At 44.0% G+C, this 21,742-nt stretch overlaps 1 protein-coding gene across 29 annotated transcripts in view; it reads right to left on the reverse strand.

Moving 5' to 3' along the window:
* KCNMA1 (potassium calcium-activated channel subfamily M alpha 1) overlaps nt 1-21,742 on the reverse strand; it is a 729,891-nt gene that overhangs the window by 124,081 nt on the left and 584,068 nt on the right. For 9 of the 29 annotated variants that reach the window (XM_047701854.1, XM_047701853.1, XM_047701873.1 and 6 more), the window contains exons 17-18: nt 15,492-15,578; nt 8,897-8,973 (exon numbers count right to left, since the gene is read on the reverse strand). In XM_047701854.1, coding sequence (XP_047557810.1) covers nt 8,897-8,973; nt 15,492-15,578 — 164 coding nt within the window. Of the gene's footprint in view, nt 1-5,097; nt 5,107-5,294; nt 5,407-8,896; nt 8,974-15,491; nt 15,579-21,472; nt 21,485-21,742 lie in introns of those variants that run through there. The other 20 variants (XM_047701850.1, XM_047701855.1, XM_047701847.1 and 17 more) reach the window with 4 other exon arrangements.

A 21,742-nucleotide genomic window follows, 5' to 3' on the forward strand; every position in this document is an offset into this window, starting at 1 on the left:
GATGAATGAGAGATCCGTTCCTGTAAACTTGGCTCCCATTTTTAGTGACATGTTCTTTTAGCATCCTAGCGAACTGGTTGTTCAAATCACCATCATGCTCCCCAGCCCTCTTCCATGCGTGGTACATCATTCCTGAGCTGAGCTGAGCTTTTACCAAAAAAAAATAAAAAAGAGAGAAAGAGAGAGAAGAAAAAAAAAAAAAAAGAAAGGAAAAAAAGAAAAGTTCCACTATAGCATTTGAATTGGAAGACTTCAGAAGGCATGGCATGAATGCGCAGACACCCCAAATGGTAGGAGTTCAAGTCAAGAAAGAGGAAAAAGTCTTCAGCTGAAGACACAAAAGTAAAATTATTTTACACACATCCAGATACGATGGACAACTGGTAGACCACTTGTTCATTTGGGGGGCTGGTTCTTTTACTGGAAATATTGATTTGTTATTTACACAGAGGTGGGAAACAAAGATAACTTTTTTGTTTCACTGTAAATAAATCGTTTTGAAAAAAATTTAATCAAATGCTGTAGCAGAAGAGAAGCCCATCAAACTCTGAAATGCTATGCTTCTCATTAGCAACAGTCCCTGGTTTTCATTTCCATACTGCCATTTTGGGTTCATATACAATAATAGAATCTGACACATTTATAGGGAAAGAGAGTTCTTCTATATATACCGTCTTTAAGGACAAGGGGAGGGAGGATGAGGCGGAATAACTTTGAAACGATTCTGTCAGAGGTAAGCCCATCATAATGGGTGATTTTAAACCTCGTACTTGATAAGGGCTTCAGGAGGAAATGCAACTTCAACCCAGGGCCTCTCAGGAACTGTTTGCAACGGTTATTGCTGGCTGTTCTGGAGACCATGCATTGTTCTAAAATTTCATATTGTTAGCATGCAGGAACAGGCTGAAACTGGTAATCGAAGCAGCAAAAAACCATTTGCTATAAGAAGATTAAATGTTAATTATAAGCAGTCACATTCCAAAGCAGCATATGCATAAAAAAGCAAACATGCTATTACTCGTCATTCCTCCCCAGTGATCATTTTTACACTCACACCAAATACAAAATAGAAATCTCAAAAGACAAACAAGCACCACCACCAAAAAAAAAAAAAAAACCAGCAAGAATGACCAATGAGAGGCTCAAAGACAAGACAGAAACAGTTAAAAAATGATTGAGCCCCACATGTTGACAAACCTTTGTGAATTACAATGTCTAGACCAAGGTGCCACCGACTGGGAGGGTGGCTCTCTCGCTCTACTTCTGGAATAGTCCATTTTCATCGACAGCCCCCACTCCCAAGATGTCTTCACCTATACACTTCCGGGCCCACCCTCTTAACAGGTAAGGCCATTCTGACCTTCCTTCTGGTGGAGTGATTCATCAGGCTTGACAGATATACCTCCCAGCCAGGAAGAGCCCTCCTCCGGGCCATTAAATGAGTCATGAACAAGCACTTGAACTAAACACGTTTGAGGATTTGCCTGCATGGTAGTAGCTGTTCCAAAAGATGTGGACACTGTGTGTAAAATTACACTTTCAAGTTGTAAAATAAAATTTTATCAAAATTAAGTCGTGGCTCTCCTGACTTAGAAGATACCACCCCTTGTCCCCTTCAACCGTCTCTGGCTTCCTAATCCTCCTGTTTTGTTTTAGCGAATCACGGATATTCACAATCACTGGTGTTTTATTTCCATTTCCCCGTGACTGTTTCCCTTGCTAGAGCTGATGTAGGTTAGAAGGTTAATTTCAGATATCAGAGTGCCACTTAACACTCCCGAGGTTAGGTTTCAAAGAGCAACTTTAAAAGTTTCAGTATTTATTTAAACCAGAGCTAAATTTCTTAATCTACTCCCTGGACACATAAAGTGCCCTCTCACCTTTGGTGTTTGCTGATTTTCTTTTCCACACAGCCACCTAACGCTCTCTTCCCAAATCCCAAGCCTCGGAAAAGGGAATTTTCCCCAGGATTTCAATGCAAATGTAGATACAAAGTAGATCTAGAAGGACATCTAGTGGATCTGCATGGAAGAGCAGCTAGCCTACGGACTGAACTAGCTGGCCTTTCTCTGCAAGGGAGCAGGAAGGGGACCCTGTGTGCCTCCAAGAATTGACATCTTTGTAGTGTCATTTCAGTCCAGTGGTTCTGGACATTCACAGCAGATGTTGGGGGGCAGTGGGGACAAAGCAGTGAATCCTAGGAGTTGGTTCAAGAGTGGCGACTTGCAAACACATTGGCTCTGCCGCCACGGCTGGTAGACAGGGCCCACGTCAGCAGCAGCTGGCTGGGTCTCCTCGAAGCCCTGCTACAGCTTCCTGAGACAGGAAACAGACAAGAGCGTGTCTCTGGTAGGCGCAACTACTGTAGCTACTTGTCATTCCGTCTTAGGGCTTTTGGAACTTTATGCCTAATTAATTGGTCCCATAGGCCAACTTACTGAGGGAAAGCAGAAATATAAGCCTCTGGGGACTCCGTTTTCTCTTTGGCCCACACCACAAGATTCTTGTTCTTGGACCGGCGCCACTGATTCCAAGAGGTTATGTGGTTGCCAAGAATGAGACCCTGGACCTCACCTTCCTCTGAAGAACTTTGTCTCGGCCCTTTTACAATTTGAGAAAAAGCTTTTATGTCCTTTCCTTCACCAAAATGGAGTGGCTATTCCTCCAATATTTCCATTATGACTTCCTAGTGCTATTTGTAGAGATAAAAATGAGAGTGTTGCCCTAATGGACCTCATCAAGGCTATCCGTTTACTCCTAAGTGTTTAAAAAATGGGGGATTTCTCAGACCTACTCTCGGACCACTTTTCCTGTGTTTTCGAGGGTCATGATCACGAGAAAAGAAACCTGTAGAGAAGTGGCTGGTGGAGATGTGGCTCAGTTACTGCTCCTTCCTTGCGTCAAACAGACAATGAGCTGTCACGCTCAGGATCTCTGCCGGTTAGCCCTTCTGAGCCAAGCCTGAAACGAAGAGGGAGTTGGACTCCATCCTGTGCTCAGCACCATCTGCCTCCCGCATCAGCAACCAAATTGCCAACCAATTTCCAACGGCAGAATCTTAATTTCCAGGGTGGGCTGGAGGGGGCAGGGAAAGCAGCGCTGGACTGAGAGGCTCAGGTGGAGTTTTCCAACCGCTGGAGAAAGTTTTCTGGATTTGAATGGAGCAAATTCAAAGGAAGACTAGTGTGGAGGAAGAAAATACCCACTGCTTTCAGCTCACAGGTACTTCTTAGATCACAATGACATGTTTAAAATCAATCCCAGTGGAGGAAGGATGAATTCTAAGCCTGAACCCTGAAGCTGCTCTTCACAGGCTCAGCAGCAACTAAAACTAGAACTAGAAGCATCCACGGAATGAAAATGTCCACCGAGGCAGAGGGGTGATGCTTTCGTCTGACGTGAGGCTGGGAATCGGCAAGCGCTCTTTCCAGGCCTGTAAATGAGGAATGATGTCTTCACTTAGCAAAATTCCTCCTATTAGTTTGTGCAGGGAGAAGAAAGATCTTCTGGGTGGTTTTCCAAGAACAGAAAGAGGGGGAAGAGAAAGCTAGTTAATGTCAGTGGCACGAAGTACACAGAACTCGTCGATCCCGCCCTCCACAGCATGCCGTGGCTGTGCAAGGCAGAGGCATTTGGCACCAGAGTTGTTTGGTGATTGACATTCCCTTTTCTGTCTGATTCCGAAGGATCATGAGGTAAAGTAGGCGCCTTTGCAGGTATGAGAGTGGCACATGCCCTCGAGCCATCCTTCCAGGTGTTCTGCAGATAAAGGGAGCCACAGAGTCCATTTTGGCGGCCTTGTGTGACAGACTGAAGACGTCATTGATTTCTTTTGTCTGTACATTAAGCATTCGAGAGCCTCAAACTCAGAAGACTAGCCAGAACCAGATGACCCCCTCGCACAGCGCCAAGGCAATCAGAGTTCTGAGTGCTGAGATATCTCCAGATGCCAGGACCGCTGGACTGAACTGATCTGTAGGGTGGGTGTCGTGTTCAGTGGAGTCTCACGGACGTGAGTACAGACCCAACGACGCTCACTGCTGGTGCCACCGAGGGCAGCACTGCTCGGAGTCACCCAAAGAAACACTGGCCCTGAAATGGCCACATCTTGTCGGGTGAGAGGGGCCCTACTCTGTGAGTAAGTTAGGGGCTCAGAGACTTACATTCACTCGTTCCGACTTCTACCTAGCTCACTAATGAAATGGAACATTGTCCTTGAGCCAACGTTTCCACCTGAAACCAGTAAACGGATCTTCCAAAAAGCCTGACTATCACCCACAGCAGAACTGGGTATGTCCTAGTGGGTACTGATTGGAAGGGGAACTTTGTTTTAAAAGCAAGGGAACTTCATAGACTGTAGGAAATAATTACCACTGTGGAAATACTTGTGTCCAGTAAGGGGGCTTAAGATACTGACAATCCCAAAGTCTGGTATCCAATTAATTCTCTAGCAAGCACTTTCTCACATAGAGAGGTATGAATATTGTATTAAATACATCGCTCTCTCTATAAAATATTTCTATGCTTATATATAAAAATGTTCATTTTTACATATAAAGTACTGGTACGTATCATATATATATATTGCAACCCAGGAATATATATGTAGCATATGTGTTTCCTTCAGGATACGAATTCAAGCTCAGTAGCAGAGACCAGGTCTGATTTATCAAAGGCAAGCATGACAATGACCCCCAGTTGACGAGGCATCTACAGCTAGAGTGGTAATTACCTCAGCCTACTCAGCGTCCCCTAAAGGTCCCGAGACAAGGCCTTCAAGAGAAACACTGTGGTCAAGGTCTTATTTTCAAATGGAAAAATAAGACAGCGCCAGAAGCTGGCAAGAGGCTGTGGAATGGGAAGATGAACGAAGGTGTGGAGAAGGGGTCCCTGCTCTGGGGAAGGGGTCTCTAGCTCCAGGCTCCTCTGCAGACCATGTTGGATGAGGGAATTGGGGCATGATGTCACTGCTACATGCAACATAAATACCAAAAGAAAAAAAGAAACTGAAACTGTACAGAAAATAAAAGAAGTATCTCTTCTAGAGAAAGACAGGGGGAACTGGACTCCGGGCTACTGGGAACCCGTTTTACTCACAATATATCACTACCAGTGTGCAGTTAAAATAGAGTAGGGGCCGTATTCCAAGGCAGCAAAGAGAAAAAAAAATAAATCAAAAATATGTCAATGATTAGAAGTTCAAGAAAATTCCTTCAAACACATCAATTCAGACATGACTTGTCCCCTGGGAGTCCACCCTTTGGCAAACTTTTATAGGCTGGGGGAAAAAATGTAAATCATTAGACCAGGTTTGTTATACAGAAGAAGAAAATGGGTAAATAGTAGATTCTGAGAACTTGCTCCTTGGCCAGACAGCTGAATTTGACTCTCTTCCTTGATGGAATGCTATGAAGAAATGGAAAGAAATGCAAAAGTTAAACTATACTACCACAGAATTTCCAGAAATGGAATGTCCACACTCAGTATTTCTCCAGATAGTATGGCATGAAATGTTCAAGGCAAATGGGGAGGTGAGGGTGGGGTTGGAAGGGGGAAGAGCTAGGTTGGGAGGGGAGGGTTAGGAAGCTGTGGATAAAGACCAATGACTGTCACCAGCTCTGACCTCATGGAGGTGGATCATTCTAGAGTGAATTATTAACACCTGGCCTAAGAGGTTTGGACCAATGACTGTGTGGGTCAGCTGCCCTCTCCAACCTAGGGCACTGGGCAGTGTGCAATCAAAGGCACAGGAACTTCCCCCCCCTCCCCCGCTAATGCATCATTCACAGTTCTAGCTCCTTCTAATGAAAGTTTCTTTGCAACAAAAAGCTATCTTCCCCAATTTCCTGACTTGCCTGGTATGCATGGGGAGGTTCATGTTTAATCATTCACTTTATTCTGACTGCCCCTTACACGTACACATCTGCATCCTGTCCTCTGGAACACAGGCTGTTATGGCCTTTTAATTAGAAAGAACAATATTTGGACAATTTTGATTGTTATCAAACATTAATCTCACAGCCAGAGGCCTCTATGAGATGAAGAGTCCAAGAGGGAAAAGGGTACAGGGAGCCAGGGGCAAGACCCCCATCATGCCGGCTCCGCTTTGGGAGGCAGTCCTTCCATGCCAATCCATGCCATGCATGGGGAGAGAGCACACACGTTACCAGCTGAACCAGCTCTAAGGAGAATGAAGAGAATATGATTATTTCAAACAATTGTGTGCCTCTCCCTCCAGGATGAAGTTAAAGTCAACTGCTGTTTGCTTGCCTGGAACCAGGGTGCCAAAATATTCTAAAGTCCAAATCCTCATTTCTAGGGACCTAAAAGCTTTCTGCTGAGTTCCATTGCAGTGCCTAGTGGGGAACATCCAGTATCAGAGACACTTTCTCCCCATCATTCCACCTTCTACCCTTGCCTTTCTAGAGTCTGTTCTCTGCCACGTCACCATGGAGGTCATCTAATACAGGAATTGATGATGTTGTGTCCTTGCTCAAATCTCCCAGTGGCTATATCAATTATAGGACTAAAACCCAAGGTTTCTCATCATAGCCTCTGACTTCCTGTATGACCTCATCTCATTCCACTCCTTCCCCATTCCCACCAGCCCCCCGGCCTTCCTTCCTTCCTTCCTTCCAACACTTCAAACTTTTTCCTGCCTCTTGACCTTTGCCCTTGCTACCAACCTGGACAAAGTCTCAGCTTCAATGTCACCTTCTAAGGGAGGCCTTCTAGACCTTTCTGGCTAAAGCAGCATCCTGACAATTTCCCCATACCCTGTCTCCTCTCTCTTTATGACATTTACTCTATGTGCATTTAATGGTTTGTATGATCATTGTTTGTCTCCATTCACTAAAGTGAAGACTTCAGAAGAACACTGATGTTATCTGGTTCACCCCTCCATCCCTGGCACCAAGAATCCACCTGGCACAAAGAAAGCACTCAGAAATATGTGGATGGCTAGTCAATAAGTGAATTTCAGTGGTACTCCATGGGACCAGGTTCTGTGGCACATATCTAGTCATGGATAATTGGCCCCAACACTCTCCTACATTTCCCAACCCCCTCCACTACGAGAGTTTCCTTACAAAGGAGTTGACCCTTCTGTATTTGTTACTCTCGTTGACTTTCACCTTGGGATACTGTGTTCCTCTGATGGAAATGATCTGGGGGATGCCTGGTTATCTGAGCTGTGTTTCTGTGTGCACGGCCAACCAAGCAGGGCTGGGATGGACGTCCTGGTGAGGAGGACCTTTGGCGTCAATGAGTTTAGGGGATCAGAAGTAGAGTGGATTTGTTCTGGGCCTTACACACCCTTAGATGCTCCCCTTAGGTTGTCAGAATCAGAGAATTCTTAGACCTCAAGAACTTAGTGTCTCTTTGACTGAGACCTCAATGAATACTCATCTTAGTAAGGTGTCAGAGCTGGGGGGGAACGGGGCCGTGCATGTAGAGTCAGTGAAGAAAGCAAAACAATGGGCCTAAGCTGCCCCAAACTTGGGAACCAGCCTCGGAGGATTTCTACAGAAACTCTTCTGGACCAAGAGCGCTCCCATGGGTATTTGCCTAAGAGATCGAGTGTCTTTGTGCTGCACCAGAGCGATATTTATATCTTAACTGGTTTTTCATTACTGTGACCCCTTTAGGAATGCAGTGAAAAAAGCCCTAACTTTGGTTGGCATATCCCAGGAATAGTGCTCTTCTATCCGGTTTCTGCTTGTGAAAAAGTATTTTATGGGGTGATCTTTCATAACTGTGATTCTACTCTTCAGACCCAACGTCATTGCCTTGCCCTTCTCTCTTGCAAAAATCATCAGAACACTGAGTGCACAGCATGGAAAGGCCTTTGGGTGAGGCTGAAGCCCTGTGTGTTGGGTCTGTGTGACTCTTAGCAATCTCATCCTCCCACTAAACTTGGAGACTTAGTTTCCTCTTTTTGTAAAATGGAATTAATGACATCCCCTGATAATTACCCAGAGTTAGGGTGAGGATCAAAGAAAATAATGATCATAAATAAGGCACTCTGAAAACACTAAATCACCATAGGAAGGAAGGCATCATTATTATTATTTTCTTTAGGGTCGTGAACAATTTCTATTAGGCAATACAACATAATGACCTCAAGAGGCATGGCTTTCTCGAGGCATGCCCACTTTAAGTCCTGGTTTCTTGGGAGCTCATGATCCAACGTTCCTGACTTACCATATCTTTCTCAAGAGGTCCCATTGACAAGCTGCTTTGGAAGAGATTTGAGATGGGATATGCCAGAAGCTACTGAGCCCAATCTAGTCTACCCCATGGAGCAATGGTGTTTGAGGTTGGTTACTGGAGCAATGGCAAATAAAGCTGATTGGTAATGCCCAAGTTCTCTTCCTGGGCCAGTCTGAAGAAACTACAAGGGAAAATTCTGGATCTTGGTATCAAACCTTACAGCAGTCCCAAATGGAAGAAGAGTCAGCTCCCATTTGGGAGACAGCGTCCTCGGACTCAGTTTCCCTTTCAGCCCTAGAGCAGCCATCTTCACACTTGGTGGTCCCACATCCACTGGAAATCACTATGTAAAAATACTTCCTCCTCCATGGTCTTAGCTGCCCTCCTTTTCAAACACCGCATTGACCACATTCAAGTGGACACAACCACCTGGGCCTCCCCCCAGGGTTCAGAGGTGGGGATTAGGCACCAGGTTCACTCAAAGGTGTTGATGGTGGTGATTTTCCATCCTCTGCTCTAATAAAGCAAGGACAAGCATTTTTTCATGTCTCTTTAAACTGCTGGGTGAAACATAAACATATTCAAGAAACCTCTTGATGTTTAGTGTTTCTTTAATAGGAAAAGGAGAAGAGAAACAAATTTGGGGAAAGGGAAAGGGGGGGAGGGGGAAAGAAACACTACTTACGCCGTTTGCAGCCGCATTTTTTTATTCTTTTGGGATCTGTGATGTCATCGTGACAGGCCTTGCAGTAAAAAAATGCCCTGGAGAAAGAGAATGGAAAAACTGACACATTTCATAATCCGCCCGAATGAAACGAGCACCACATTTCCTCCACCGTGGTGCCAAATTAATGAAACACGCCGGCACTAATTTCCTTTCATCTTTTGAAAGGTTTAGACGTTTACAGACGGAAATGTTTGTTGCAAGACCTTTTATTTCAAACACAGGATCCTGCAATTTGAGTTAGTGCTTCTTTTAATAAACTTTCCTTTGAAAAGGAACTGGGGGAATGGCTGCTGATGGGACACCCTGGGTCTGCTTGTCTTTCATTGTTGAGCACAGCATCCAGTGCTGCTCATGAGAACATGTGGGCAACCAGCCCCAGGCCCTTGGTGGGGAAGTTGAATCCATCTCCAAAACCCTCGCTGTCTGGTCAGGTATTTATGGAAGGGGCCGTAAGGAGAGAGTTCTGCTATCAAATAAAAACTTAAGCCTTATCACTCAGAAAACACATTTCTTTTCAAAATGAGAGAGGTTAAGGACAGAGGTGGACAGGCAAAGACAAAAGCTGTGAGTCAAAGGTGTCCTCTGTCAAATTTCTTCGGGCAGTTCACAGCCCACGTTTGCTCCCATACTGGAAGAATCAACCCCCATACTCTCCAGCCCTGAGAACATGTAATAAATGGAGGTTTTCTTTTCATGGTAGAACACAGCTCAGCTGAGCATCGCAATGGGGTGGGCAGAGGGCACTATAGGGTTGGGTACCCAGTGAAAGCAACCAATAAGAAAATCCCCTTGACTCACTTAAGTATCAAGGTGTGATTACCAATCACATTGGCTGTGTCAAAGATACTCTGGATGAGACAAAACAAGATCATTCAAGCACAGAATGCAAAGGACCTAGAAGAACAGCACTGAAGGCCTAGATACTTTCAGGACAGGGGATTACTGGGATAAAATTTCACTGGAACAACCTCACAAGATCTGGACGTGGGGACCAACAAAGTCCTTGGCTTCACCATTCCCAATGTAAAATTGAATGCCAGGGATAAACATGGTCTTCCCTTGACCAAGACTATAAAAAAAAGAAACACAATTCTTGACCATTCTATTCCTAGTTTCCTTTTTATGTTTTCACAGAACTTGCACATGATTGGCACCAGGTGCAAACCAATGTTAAGACTTTGGGATCTGGGGGGCTGCCTGGGTGGCTCAGTGGGTTAAGCCTCTGCCTTTAGCTCGGGTCATGATCTCAGGGTCCTAGGATCGAGTCCCGCATCGGGCTCTCTGCTAGGCAGGGAGCCTGCTTCCTCCTCCCCTCTCTCTCTCTCTCTCCTTGTGATCTCTCTCTGTCAAGTAAATAAAATCTTTAAAAAAAAAAAAAAAGACTTTGGGATCTGGAAGAGACCTTGGAGGTCCCCAGGACTCCATGTCCCCATCTGTAAGTTGAGGAGGTTGTCACAACCTGCCCAAAGTCATCCTGTGCTGGGCTCAGCTGGCCGCAGGACTTCTAAATACAAGCCCAAAGCTCTTCATGCATTAGCAGCTCATTCACTGTTTCTTTAAATGCCAGTGTTCATCCATGTTGAGAAAGAAGAAAGAAAGAAAGTAAGAAAGAAGGAAAGAAAGAAAGAGAGAGAGAGAGAGAGAGAGAGAGAAGGAGGGAGTCATGAAGGGAGGGAGGAGGGAAGAAAGGAAGGAAAAAGGTAGCTGATTGTTTGCCCTGAGTGGCCATGTGGCTAAAAAAAGGGGAAGGACAGGAATGGAGGAAGCCATTTTGTTTCTGCCATTTTCTCCCCCATATAATGTTCCTCCATATAATAATGTTTCTCCACATAATAATAATGACAAGAGTAACAGGGAACATTTATAGAACACAGACTGTAGGTCAGGTGCTATTCTAAGCACTTTATAAGGATTAATGAATTTGATCTTCAAACAACACTTTGAAGGAGTCATGATTATTATCTCTGTCTTACAGACAAGGAAACTGAAGCAGAGGGAGATTACATAACTTGCCCAAGGTCATGCACAGTCAGGATTCAAATCCAGACAGCCTAGTCCCAGAGTTCAAGGTCTTAAAGACATTTCTAATAGAGGATGAAACAGTGATAAGTCTGATTAGACTGTTGAGAAGATCACGTAGATTTTTACTTCATGAATTAAAGCTAGATTCTGAAAATAAAGGTAAAGTTAAAGAGTAAGATGGGGCCAGGGAGTGGGGGTGGGGAGGGTCTCTGGTCCACAGTCCTGGAGACACATCCCCTACCTGGAGGGAGCACGGTACCTAAGCTCCAGTTGAGTTTTGCCAGGTTGCACTTCTTTGCAAGCGCCATGCTCTTCCCCGCCCACTTCTGTCTCTCTCATACTCAGCTGGCAAAGCCCTCCCCTTACTGTACATCTCAACCTGAGCAGCCAAGTGGTCAGGAAAGGAAACACAACTGTGCTGACTGATCTTACTTAAATCCATGGCCATGGATTCCAGAGGACTTTTCACACACCTCAGGCCACCTGCATATCCCCTCCTTCCACCTCGACCCTCTCTGCTCTCCTCCCCACTTCCTCTCCTGCTTACTCCACCCCTTCCCCAAGTGGCCCTCAGCTAATGACGTTGACACACACATCATCGAGAAGACCAAATTTCCATACCCCGGAAAGCCAGTGTTTAGGGTCTCCTTGTCCTCTGGTGTCCTGTTCTGTTCGGCCAATGGGAAGAGCCAGCAGGAGACTGGAGGATGGGAAGGGAGAGTTCCCCCCTGCTGAATCATGAGTTGGTGGTGGCCCCATCTCCTCACTAGAGAGGGCTCAGCTCCTGCCAAGCAGCTTTTCCTACACTACAACTTCTCTCTCCAGGCTCTGATAGCTCTTTCCCCTTGACTCGTAGATTCGGGGCTGAGAATGGCTCCTCTCTGTTGCTAGCTCTGGGGTGCTTTACCATTCCTTGTTCTTCCTAACTCTCTGCCCACAACTTTATATGGTCCCTTCATAAAACTCCTCTCTTTTCTTATTTAGGTGTGTCATCTGCTTCATCTGTCATCTCCCTGCTACAGCACCCAAACTGATACCTCCAGCCTTCATCTTTCCCCCCAAACTCTAGAATCTTAGATCTAACTGCCTTGATGACATCTCTATGTTTATGTTTGGTTACATATCACCTACTTAACATAGCCAAATAGAATTCTTAATTTCTTATGCCCCAAACTTGCTCCTTTTCTAGCTTTCCCCTTCTTGGTAAGGTGAGGAGCCAACATCCACCCAACTGCAGAAGCTCCAAATCTAGGCTCCATTCTTGATTCCTCTTTTTCCACCTTCTTTCTTATATGCAGTCCACCAGGGGCCCTACAGACTCTCTAGTAAAATATATTATGACTCGGTCTCCCTTCTCTTCACCTCCACTCACTCATCTAGCCCACGTTATTCCCCCTCAGTTATACAATGTAGTCTCCTTGTCTCTGGACTCCCTCCCTTGTTGCACTACATCCCATTCTTTAGAATAAAAGGGAAAGACCTTTCAAAATGTAAATCAGGCTACTTCACGCCCAGCTTAAAACCATCAATGACTCCATTTTATAACAACCCAACCCCTGCATCAAGTCCTATGGGAGCGAGCCCTGCCTTTCTCTCTCACCTCCTCTCCCCACACTACTCCCTCAGACACACTTTCCATCCCTTGGCTTCCTGCACACAACACTATCTCCACCTTGTCCCCTCTTCCCTTCTGATCTTTGTGTGATGGACTCTTTCCCATCACCCCCATTTCTGCTCAAATGTGGCTCCTTTTAGAGCAGTCTTCACTTAAACACAATCTCAATCAGTGACCTAGCTGCATTAATTCTTTGATTAATGTACCATAAATAAGCAAAACTGCAATTCTCTCCTCCCTAGACATGAGCCTCTGGGAGCAAGGGCTTTGTTTCACCACTGCTCCCCTGGCACCTGGTACAGAGTGTTCTAGAAAATGAGTGACCTGCAGACATTTGATGGATGAAAAAGTTTGAGAATACTGCCCAGTAACGCTAGATCTCTAAGTTTTTCAGGAGAAACCAGGAACAGGGATTTTTAAATAAAAGATGAGGAGGTCTTCCTCTTGGCAACTCATTTATTTGTTAAAATCGTGAATCAAACGAATTCTGTCTGCAAGCCAAACTCGGTCAATGGGGCACCATTTTGTGATTCCTACATCATAGACTATGGGCCAAGTTCATTTAAAAAGGAAAATATTTAGGGCAAGGAATAGGGGACAAGTGACTGAATGTTCACCCCAAAGTGAATTTTCTAAGACTGGAATGGATGGTTTCACTCCTCTTTTCCTATAACAGGGCATCTGAAAGTTTCTGTGAGCTAAAAATCCATTAACTTCTTGGGTTGCTTTTTTGTAGGAGAGGGTACAAACTCAATCCTGGATCATCATAATCAGCTTTTCCATTTTTACAAAACTTGTTTAGTTTCATTCAAATCTCCAAGGCCCTTTCTGTGGTTTTCTGCAGTCTTCATCTATTTGAAATCCCCTAACTGACAGCATTTGCTCTGACACATCACACACTATGGAAAATTACAGGCTGGTGTTGTAGCTGATTGTGTCAGCATGTATTTGTGAATACCATAAAGCACTGAAATGAGACATATTGCACTCCCTAATACAGGAGGTAATTTGTTTTTTGGACTGCCTGGTATTTGTGACATTCATTAGTGAGAGATGCAATAGGAAATAGAATTACACAAATGGGAGTTTCGTGTTATATTTGCTATCTGGGAGGTACACGTGATCTACAGCACCGCTGTGCTCCCCAGCACATCCCCCCCACCCCATACAGGCGGTTGAGATGCTGCCTGTGTGTCTCTCAGTCTAGATGTGAGCACAACCTTCTATTCCAGGGGACCTGGTCAGGGATGGGGGGGGGGGTTCCTCAGTCCCATTCATCCCCACTTTCTGCTCAGGTGGACCCAGTTCTCTAGGTACTCCTGAAGAACAGTCAAGATCCATGAACTGGCTACGAAGGTTTTCCTGTTTCCATCTGAATAATGGGAATTCTTTCCCAATTTGTAGAAGTAAGTTTAAGCCATTAGCTCAGTTTAAAGAATTTTACGTTTTTGTTGTTTTGTTTCTCTGTGTGTTTTTTTGTTTGTTTGTTTCTCCATTGCATTTTTTCCCCCCTAAAAGCTTTTATAACTAGTACGGTTAACTTGCAGGAATTGGTGAAGAGGAAAAAAGTAATAATCATCAGCTGTCGAATATCCTGGTTCTGTGCTCAGCACGTCAGGCTCACCTCTTGGCACATCATTAAGAAGGTAAGCTCTGGCACTGGACTTCCTGGTTTTAGATCCTGGCTTTACTTCTCATGAGTAGTGGGGCTTGGGGCAAGTTAGCTCACCAATCTGCATCGCGGTCTCCTCATAAGGAAACAAAAATAGTAATGCTACCTATCTCACAAGGTTGTTGAGAGGATGACGTGAGTTCATGGTAGCTGGTACTTAGAGCAGGGCGGGCACACATTAAACTCTGCATATGAATCTGCTAGTATTATTAAATTTGGTAGAAAGTGTGGGTTTGGGGAAAAGGAAAGACCATTTCCAATCTGGGCTCTGCCACTTGCTTACGTGCTATATAACCTTTGGACAAATCATTTATCTCAACCTTACAGATGAGGAAACCAAAGCCCCAAGGGTTGTAGAAGACTCATCTTATGAGGTTATTCTGAGGACTAGCAACAACAAATGTAGAACAGTTAGCACAGGCCTGGCTTTGAGTGGGAACTCATTACATGAAAACAATAGGCTTCCATAAATAATTATAGGCCTTTCACAACTAATCATTTATTTGAAATAATTTTCATAACATAATTGTTAAAGTGAGTGGCCGACTATCAGGGCCACATTTTCTGCTAATAAGTTTTTCAGAGTTCATAGGATAGACTCAAATATAAAAATATTCCATGGTGTTCTCCAAAGAGCCCTGTGATTGTTAGGCTGCTTAAACAGGTTTAAGGACACTAAAAAATGTGTCATAAAACACTGAGGTCAAGGATATCCTGAGCTGTACCTACAGAGGCTGAAGAATTGAACCTGACAACTTCAACTCCTTGCCTAGAAGGCCACAAATAGAAATACAGCTAATTGAATATTTCATCTGAAATTAACCCAAACCTTTGGAGATTACATTTGGCACTTAGATTAGAAAGCTGATAATACACGAGTCAATCTGCCTAGACAAGGGACTAGACAAGGGACCAGTTGTCCTGTGTTACATTGTTGTGGGTCATCAAGAATCAGGATGACCCTGAGCACTTGTTTCAGTTCTCTGGGACTCAATTTCCTCCCTTAGAAAATTTTATTTATTACTCTAATTCAAAGATGTGGAATCAACTACGTGAAGAGGAGTTCATGGAAACATCTGAAAGCATCATCTCTTTTTCCTAAGACTGGGCACCACTGATGCCCATGGACACATTAAGAAGTTTTGGGTTTAGGGCCCTCTACATATTGAAAGCATGCCCATCACGGTGGATCAAGAGGTCTATGGCTGGGCCAGAAAATAAGGCAGATAAATAGGAACTCTTACCGTTTAACTTCTTTGGCATCACTTGCGATGAAAAATCCTAAAGTGCCTTCTTGGATCTTAAGATGGTTTCCAGGGTTAATTAATATACTGCTCAGTGAACAAAAACAAACAAAGAAGACACATTTGTGAGGTCATGTTCTGAACAAAACCTTGAAGACTATATTGTACTATTAATTGTATAGGGGGCCCACTAGTCTAGTGCTTTTCCCAAAGATGTTGTCTAGAGCTTGATGTCCACAGTCCTGGACATTTAAGTGGATGATGCCATTAGAAAGCTCTACTGGTCAATTCCCAGGTAGGCATACTCCCAGTTGCAGAAATCAAAGCACATCTAGGTTTCAGGGCTGGGGTGTATAATGGGGTTGCCATCGTGGGCTTCTGATCTGATCCGCAGCCCTTAGAAACTTCTATTGATGGTCAACATTGCATGTTATTGGTCTAATAAAACTATTGCTGTAACAATTTTCCATTAGATGACAGAGCATTAATGGGACCCCTATATGCATCCAGCAACATACACGTACACATGTATTACTACAGGGAATGGTACATGACACCTGTAACCAATGCAGAAGCAAACATCACATCTGCACAATGTTGGTAAAGACATGTACGTGGGCTCTGAGGGCAAACAGTGACAAAAGAAAAATGCCAGCAGTTGGAAATAATTCCAAATGCATGGGAGTGTTTGAATAAAGTGTGTGTCTGGTATATCCTGATTGGAGCAAACTGTAATTAAAAAACAAATGCAAATCATCCCTAAAAAAAAACTTCCCTTTGCAGGGAAGTGCAGACCTAAATATAGACAGTCCTATTTCAAAGTGTTATAAATAGATTAGCTGACCAAGTTGTGCTTGGACTGAAAAAAAAAAAAAGAGAGAGAGCTATGTCTCCTCATCTAATAAATGAGTGAAACAAACAAGTTTAATTTTCTGCAGATCAAGAACAGAATGCAGGGGCGCCTGGGTGGCTCAGTGGGTTAAGCCGCTGCCTTCGGCTCAGGTCATGATCTCAGGGTCCTGGGATCGAGTCCCGCATTGGGCTTTCTGCTCGGCAGGGAGCCTGCTTCCCTCCCTCTCTCTGCCTGCCTCTCCATCTACTTGTGATCTCTCTCTGTCAAATAAATAAATAAAATCTTAAAAAAAAAAAAAGAAAAGAAAAGAACAGAATGCAGGAATGTATTATAAAGAGACTGAGAGGCTTTGGGCTTAATGGACAGGGAATTTAGGTACTCTGAACGCAGCAATAGATACAACAGAGGAATCTCTGATCTGAAAAGCCGGCTTTGAGGTCATAGATGTTCGGAATCAGGCTAAAGGAAGTCCGCAACTGTCTAAGACAATCAAAATGGAGGACGGTAATTAACATGTAATTTTTCACTGCTGGCAAAACCGTTCCAGGAAAGTGCTGTGGCCAACAGAGTGATGCATCTGTAGTAATACAGGAAGGACCCAGGTGAACTTTTGTTCTGCCGGGAGGACTCAAGAGTGGATCATTATGGCAAAATAATTGTTTGTGGTCGCAAGAACATCCACTATTACCCATAACGAGACCTGACAGAAAGAAACTGATCCTGTGTCATCACTGTTATTAACACTAAATAATAGCCAGGGACCATGATGATTGGTCTGTTCTGCCGTGGAACCACAGGCTACAATGAAATTCTTCACAAATCAGGAAGTAGCAGACCACACTAATAGCAACAGCTTGCAACGGGCAGCGGCACTGGACAGGCGCCTCCTAATTACCCCCCTGCCAATTCTTTACATCGGTTTAACAGCCCTCTGACTTCTCATGATCATGAGGGGAAAAGGGTCAGAGCTTATATAGCTTAGATGGACTCCTTTTTCAAAGCCAATTAAATGTGATGTCGTAGAGGAGCAGAATTCTGGATTTTGCATGCTTTCTTACTCTCTTTGCTGTAAGGCAGTATGTGGACACCCTGGCTCTGCGATCAGAAATTACACCCAAATTCCAGCATCCCCACTTAGTAGCTGTCTGGCTTTGGGAAAATAACTAAATCTCCCTCAAACTCAATATCCTCACCTACAACGAGGATGAAAATCATAGCCTTTCTTCAGAGGATTGAACAAGATACTGCACAGAAGGCTCAATGCATATTGGCTATTGTTATTATTTATTATTACTGCAAAAAAAAAAGCAAAACATATTTTGTTTTCAATGGAATTATCATGTTTTCTTTAGCAGGCCCCATAGAATGGAACACAGGGCTCCTTATCAAAATATCCTGACCATAATAAGATGAATTTACAGGGTGAAGAACTGTACATTCCAGAATAGTGTACAAGAGCATACATGAAAAATTCTGGGTACGTATGGTGTCTAAAGAAGCTAATTCCTTAAAGCTGGAAAAAGCTCCATTTTGGTATGTATTTATACCAGAGCATAAAACAAGTTCTGAGTAGAAAAGAAAATCCTATCTTGATTTCAACAATGCAATTCAAGAGGGGAAATTTGACACTCATCAATGTCTTGGTGACATTCATGTGCAAAACAAGCCTTGCACGGGAACCTTTTCCATATTAAGTGCTTAGTTAATTGCACTCCAGTGATCAAGCCCACCGTATCATGGGAGGAAGCCAGTGAGAGCAAGCTTCCTATCAATGAGAAGTTTCTTTTCATTTCCTCTGTTCTTTATCAACAGTGAACAAGAATTGGCTTCCAGTGAGAATGTGGGATTGTCATTCCAGGGACAGCAGGTTGAGATCATTTATTGCAGCCTGAAAGCCTGCTGTAGTCAAGAGAGTGTGGTCGCGGGGAGAGATCTGGAGCACTGATGGGAGGCAGGTTTGTGTTCAAACGTGTTGCCCTGCCAGGGCTGGTTAAGCGAGCAGGTACCTGTGTCAGGCCTAGGAGTTCAGACTCTGGCCTGGGGCACGTGGGTGCCACTCAGCCTCACTCTTCTCCTTTGTGAAATGGAGTGAATAATCTCAATTACAGTGTCACTAAGAGAATTAAAGTACATTCTGTGTGCTCAGTGCCTGCCACGTAGTAGATCCTTAATGCACGATCACTATTAAAAGTAAGCATGGTTATTAAAACAACTAAATGAGAAGCAAACAATCTCCTGCACGGTCTCAGCTCTCCATTTTGCCCTTGGTGCCAATAAATTACCGGGAGGTCCCCTATTGGCATTTGAAAAGTCTTTTTACTGACTGCAGGTTCTAAAACATTATATCCCTCGAAGACATCTGGAGATGGGCTAATTTGGACTGGCTTTTGCCTGCAGAGTGGAGTGTCTCTCTGTTCCTCAAACCTCATGCACCTCCAAGGACATCACTGCCTGTGTGATTCCAAGGTGACTTCTCATTCTCTTCTGGAGAGGGCTTAACAGCCGGAGTGGCAATTCTTCTCAGTCACGCCTACTAAAGGAGTGACCACACCTTTCCAGGGGGTTGGCAACTGAGCTAACAATCTCCCAGATGTACTAAGTACAAAAATCTAAACATACAGATGCGTAAACAGCCACTTAGGGAGGAGGAGCAATTGATTTCAATGTTGAAAGCACCCCTCGGAGTTGAAACAGAAAACACCAGAACATAGGACTGGCTAGCAGGGCTCAAGTCAACAAAAAAATGTCCCTGTCGGGTTCCTGAGGGAGGGGAGCTCCAGGCCTCAAGCTATAGTGCATTTCATTGTGTATGTCTTGCTGAACTTTAGTCAGGTTGGAGACTTGGGGCTTGACGGGGCAAAATGATTTATTCCTCTTCTCCACCACTTATGCATAACAACTAGCAAACATCTACTTATTCCTTCTTCAATCATCATAAACTTTGTTTGCTGTTTTCAGAGACAACCAATGATGAATAGTTCAACTGAACCCTATTTTTTTTTAAGGAAATCGTTTATCCATTATGGGTAACTATGACAGATGTGTATTTCTCCCTGGCCACCCCTCCGCCCCCTGCCTCAATTTTTGGTAGGTGTAATGTACCATTCCCTGAACAATTACGGAACCATCAGTCACATGAGAATATCACCGCACTTGGTAACATGATAATTATATCTGTGTCTAGCAAGCTGATGGGACTTCATTAACTAGAGCAAGGGAATAAGAACCATCTAAGACTTCAGTTCATGCTGTGCCCAGATGAATGACGCCACTGGGGAGTGGCCTCTTTGACCACCCATGGTCATGTATGATTGCTATTGGGTGGGACTTGGAGCCAATTGTTCTCCTCTCAGGAACACAACTGCCCTGCGGTTTATGGGCTGTGTGAGGGCACAGCCTACAGAAACCCCAAAGCTCAAATCGTATTGCCTTTCTGGAACTTTCCATTTTTTTCTGGGCTTTCAAATATATGCTGCTGGAGTCCCACACAACTAGACACACACACTTTTACTTAGAGACTATATGTAGGAGACACAGTGTGTATCCCATGCTTCAATGTTTTTGAGCCCAGTTTGCTCACACAGAGACACCGTAATAAAGATTGCTCCCAGTCGGTCAGACTCAAACATCGGCCACCACGGCCCACCAATGGTATGGGCAAGGAACTGTTCAGCCTGAACCCACCACAGTGAGTTTAGAAGTGGCATTTAAAAATATATTTGGCACATAGGAGCCATAGGGGATGGGGAAGAGACAGTTCCTTTGGGAGGGAAAATGGCCGCTATTTGGTTCTGGGAGCAAGCCATGTCACTTTGTGGTACACTTTATGACAAGTCATGCTACGTCACAACATGCCTCCACCACAAGATAAAAGGACTCAAAGGCCAAAAGCCAACAGCAGAGGTGCAACCACTGTGGACCTTTGAAGATGCAAAGTGTTGCAGTAACTTCTCGCAGTTGGATCATAGCATAATACCAAACTGACAGGAAGCCACCTCTATTGTCACGCATCTACTCCAAACATCACAGAAGAAATCAGACTTTGGAAAAAGTTCCGGACAAATATCCCCACCACACAACGCACAAACACACCACAACAATTACAAACACGAACACTTGACAGTGATTCCAACCACGGAGAGAAACAACTCTTGAGAAGATGAACACAAAGGCATCTCGATCGTATGTTTTCAACAATACTGTTTTAGAGAACACATTATTGAAAAACTACACTGGAAATATCAACCGAAAAAGTTAAAAGCAAATGCTATCGATGAGGATTTGGTCATGCTTCGTGCAACAGAAAACAGCAGCAAAACAGGGTGACGTCACATGGTGAAAGCGGAGATACGTCACATTAAGAAATGTGCCCAAACACACTAGGGAAAAAAATAAAGCCATGAGTTTATCTCAATAAACAGTACTCATTCACTAAATCAAATGTGACAATCTGGCAATCCGGTAGCAGTGTTCTAAGTCTGTACCGAGGACTGCCCAAGGAAGAAAATATGCAAAATGTTATCATCAAAATAAGCGCAAGGACAAAACAAAAGTTGAGTGTTAGAGGAGCTTGGTCTCTGTTTTGTGGATAAAAGGACACGATCCCTGCTCTACAAACAGGAAACTGGACATGGGGAGGAGGAAGTCACTGGGAATGTGGATGTGGTATGCAGACAGATGGCACCACAGAGCCTGGTGGACACTGAGACACATCAGGACAGGACAGAAACAGACACCAGGGGCTGGAGAGGAGCATTCTCCTTCTCAATGTTGATGGCACTGGTTCCCATCACTGGTGCCATGACTGAACACAGGGATTATACCTGTCGCATTTTTAGGTCTCCTGCAAAGAAGTTAGTGCATTATCCAAAAGAATCAACAAACTGAATGAGAAAAGCAATATGCTACTTTCAATTTTTATGTGCTCTCATTGGAGAGGGGTTAAACATATATGTATGTATATATATACATATATATATGTCTATTAGACAAGGGAATGAGATTATATGTATGTATACACATATATATAATCTCTATCTTCCTGAATTCTCGGCAAATGGTTAGTCCTGTGGTTAGCAGTGAAGATAGCAGGTGGGGGTTGGGAGAAAGGTTAACGAAGAGCGCATACCGCTTTCGGCTTCTGCAAAACGACAAGAAAAGAATTTAAAATCAAACAATTTGATAATAAATTGACTGACACCAGAAGGAAAGAAGGAACAAAACCTTTGTTTCAAATTACTTGAAGGATGCATGTGAAAACAAGGTTTTTCAGCAGAGCATGGAAAAACAGCGTCATGGGGTAAAACAACAGAGGAGATAGTTTGACACAGGCCGGGGGCAGAGGGGTGGAGAGGAGAGGCTGGGTTCTCTGAATTCTAACACCCAGCCACTTAGAAAG

Source organism: Lutra lutra, chromosome 14, assembly GCF_902655055.1.
Source record: "Lutra lutra chromosome 14, mLutLut1.2, whole genome shotgun sequence".
Lineage (NCBI taxonomy): Eukaryota > Metazoa > Chordata > Mammalia > Carnivora > Mustelidae > Lutra > Lutra lutra.